Here is a 2,461-nt window from a genome sequence, read left to right as displayed (position 1 = left end):
GTGGCTCGCTGGTTTCCCATAACAAAACGAACAGAAGTGATTGGTGGACGTAATGGATTGTGGGTGGCCCGTACGGAAAAGGGGGAATTGTCTATGCTAGCTTTTGCATGGGGGAACCCAGAGCTGATTGGAGACCCCTGTTCTTGAGGAACACAGGGCTGTCACTATGACGCTGTCTGAGAACTTAGAGAATTGAAACTGGATTCCATCGACAGCAATGAAACCTCTGTGTAGCTGTGTTATCAACTCTGGGTGAAGTTTGGTTACCAACTTGGAGTGTTAGGAGAGGAGAAAGGCATTTGATGGAGCCAGTCTTGAAACTGAGAATGGTCCGTTGCTTTCCATTGGGCCTTTCGTCGTACTCAAGAAGATTCTCCCATTCCCATTGTTGTTGTTGTTAGTTGCGAAGTCGTGTCCGACCCATCGCGACCCCATGGACAACGTTTCTCCAGGCCCATTCCCATTAGGACTACAGAAATAATCTTCAAATCCTATTCTGCTTGGTTCCAAAGTAAGGAAGGGATGAGTAGATGTGCTTCTTCTGCTCATCCTTGGCAACAGAATGACTCAAGTCCCTTCATAGTACAAAAGGTCCTCGTCTTAAAACCATATTCATTCAGTGAAGTTACATCGCCACTGAAAAAAGGACTTATGGCCATTTTTCACATGACCGTGGAAGCGTCACCTGATTAAAAATTCAGAGGCTTGGCAACTGGCATGTACCTACGACGGTTGCAGTGTCCTGGGGCCATGTGATCCCCTTTTGAGACCTTCTGACAAGCCAAGTCAAGGGGGAAGCCAGATTCACTTACAAACCATGGTACTAACTTAGCAACTGCAGTCATTCGCTTAACAACTGTGCCAAGAAAGGTTGCAAAACGAGGCAAAAGTCACTTAGCGACTGTCTCTCTTAGCAACATAAATTTTGGGCCGAGCTGCGGTCCCTAAGTCGACGCCAACTTGCATATAGCGGCGCAGTCAGTGACGCTTGCAAAAGTCTTCTTGCACGCCCGAGGCCAAACTAAATTGCCCTTGGGGGTGTCCTTCAGATTTGGGGGGGGGGTCCTTCCTTTCCGTAATGGCTCCGTTGCTCTTTCAGCCACAATTCAGAAGCGCTTGAAAAAGGAGAAGAAAGCGAAGAGGAAATTGCAGGAAGCTCTGGAGTTTGAATCGAAGAGGAGAGAGCAAGTGGAACAAGCACTGAAGCAGGCCACGACAGGGGATGGGCTCAGAATGCTGAACGGTAAAGGCTCTTCTGGATCTCATTTAAGCAGCTGGGCTGGGGGGGGAGAGGCAGCTGAGTTAGAGTCAAAGCATCCGTGGTGCTTTGAGCTTCCTGGGGGAGGTGGGGGAACGGGGACACAAGGTTAACAAATCTTCCCATATCATTTCCTTCTGTGCCTATCGTGGTTGAAATGTGACACTAGAGCAGACAATGATAGGAATCTTACGCTTGGCAGATGCTGGCATTCCGGAGATGGAAGTTGACCACAATGGGACCCAACACGAGAATGCAGCAATGCAAGGTATGGGGTCTTGCAGACTATATCATACACCAGTGGTGGCGAACCTATGGCACGGGTGCCAGAGGCGGCACTCGGAGCCCTCTCTGTGGGCACACGTGCCGTTGCCCCAGCCTTGCCTCCCCCAATGACCCCCTCCTCACCAGCAGCCCCCCTGGAGGAGAGTCGCCCCCGAGCGTGGCCCACATGGAGTAGCGCAGCCAAGGACATGGCAGCCAGGCAGCGTAGACAAGACTCTGCTCTCATGCCCCATCGTGCACAGTTGATGCTGTGGGGCGCAGGCAGAGGGCGTGGCCGCCATGGCACTGCTGGGCTGCCTGGGCAATCTGTGGTGGGCCCTCGAGGCGGCAAGTGGCCCTGCGGGCAGGTGGGTTGGGGGTAGGGGGCGGAGCAGGGGGTGGAGTGGGGGCAGGGCCAGTTTTTGGGCACTCAGTCTCTAAAAGGTTCGCCATCACTGTCATACACTATATTAGAGATTTGTCCGTGTCACGTTGTGCGGGGACTCCAAATACAGTATGATAAATCCTCTTCTTTTGAATGTTTTCCGGTGAGACCGATCTATCGGGGCAGCCTGGTCTACCCCAAATACCCCAAATATGGGACGGAGCGTACTGCTTCTGCTTTCGCCTTTGAGCCCCAATCTAGGAGCCTTCACGGTATATAAGTCTAAGTGCTATTGCTATTGCTAGTCTGGACACAGACCAAAAGAATTGAATTGAATTGAGCATGATCTTGCATTATTTCTTGTACAGGTAGTCTTGACTTACGACTGATCATTTAACACCCATTCGAAATCATGACGCACTTCAGAAAATAGCAACTTATGACCTAACCTCCAGGTTACAACAATGACTTAGCCATCCTTTGGATATCCAATGGCCAGTCAGATGCTAATCCGAAGGAAAGATGTCTATGTAAACATTCGGGCTACTCCAGTG

The 2,461-nt window shown here is 50.7% G+C and overlaps 1 protein-coding gene across 1 annotated transcript in view; it reads left to right on the top strand.

The window, feature by feature from the left end:
- The window catches only part of LOC107293161 (dachshund homolog 2-like), a gene marked incomplete at its 5' end in the record, with an annotated part of 4,056 nt that extends 1,809 nt beyond the window's left edge, over positions 1-2,247 (top strand). Inside the window, 3 exons of the mRNA XM_015822303.1 lie at positions 1,100-1,243; positions 1,461-1,526; positions 2,213-2,247. Coding sequence (XP_015677789.1) covers positions 1,100-1,243; positions 1,461-1,526; positions 2,213-2,247 — 245 coding nt within the window. The remainder of the gene's footprint in view (positions 1-1,099; positions 1,244-1,460; positions 1,527-2,212) is intronic.
- Positions 2,248-2,461: the final 214 nt, after the last annotated feature.

Source organism: Protobothrops mucrosquamatus, unplaced genomic scaffold (genome assembly GCF_001527695.2).
Source record: "Protobothrops mucrosquamatus isolate PMUCROS unplaced genomic scaffold, P.Mucros_1.0 scaffold1520, whole genome shotgun sequence".
NCBI lineage: Eukaryota > Metazoa > Chordata > Lepidosauria > Squamata > Viperidae > Protobothrops > Protobothrops mucrosquamatus.
The sequence above is the reverse complement of the archived record's forward strand: the minus strand, read 5'-3'. Positions and strand labels throughout refer to the sequence as shown.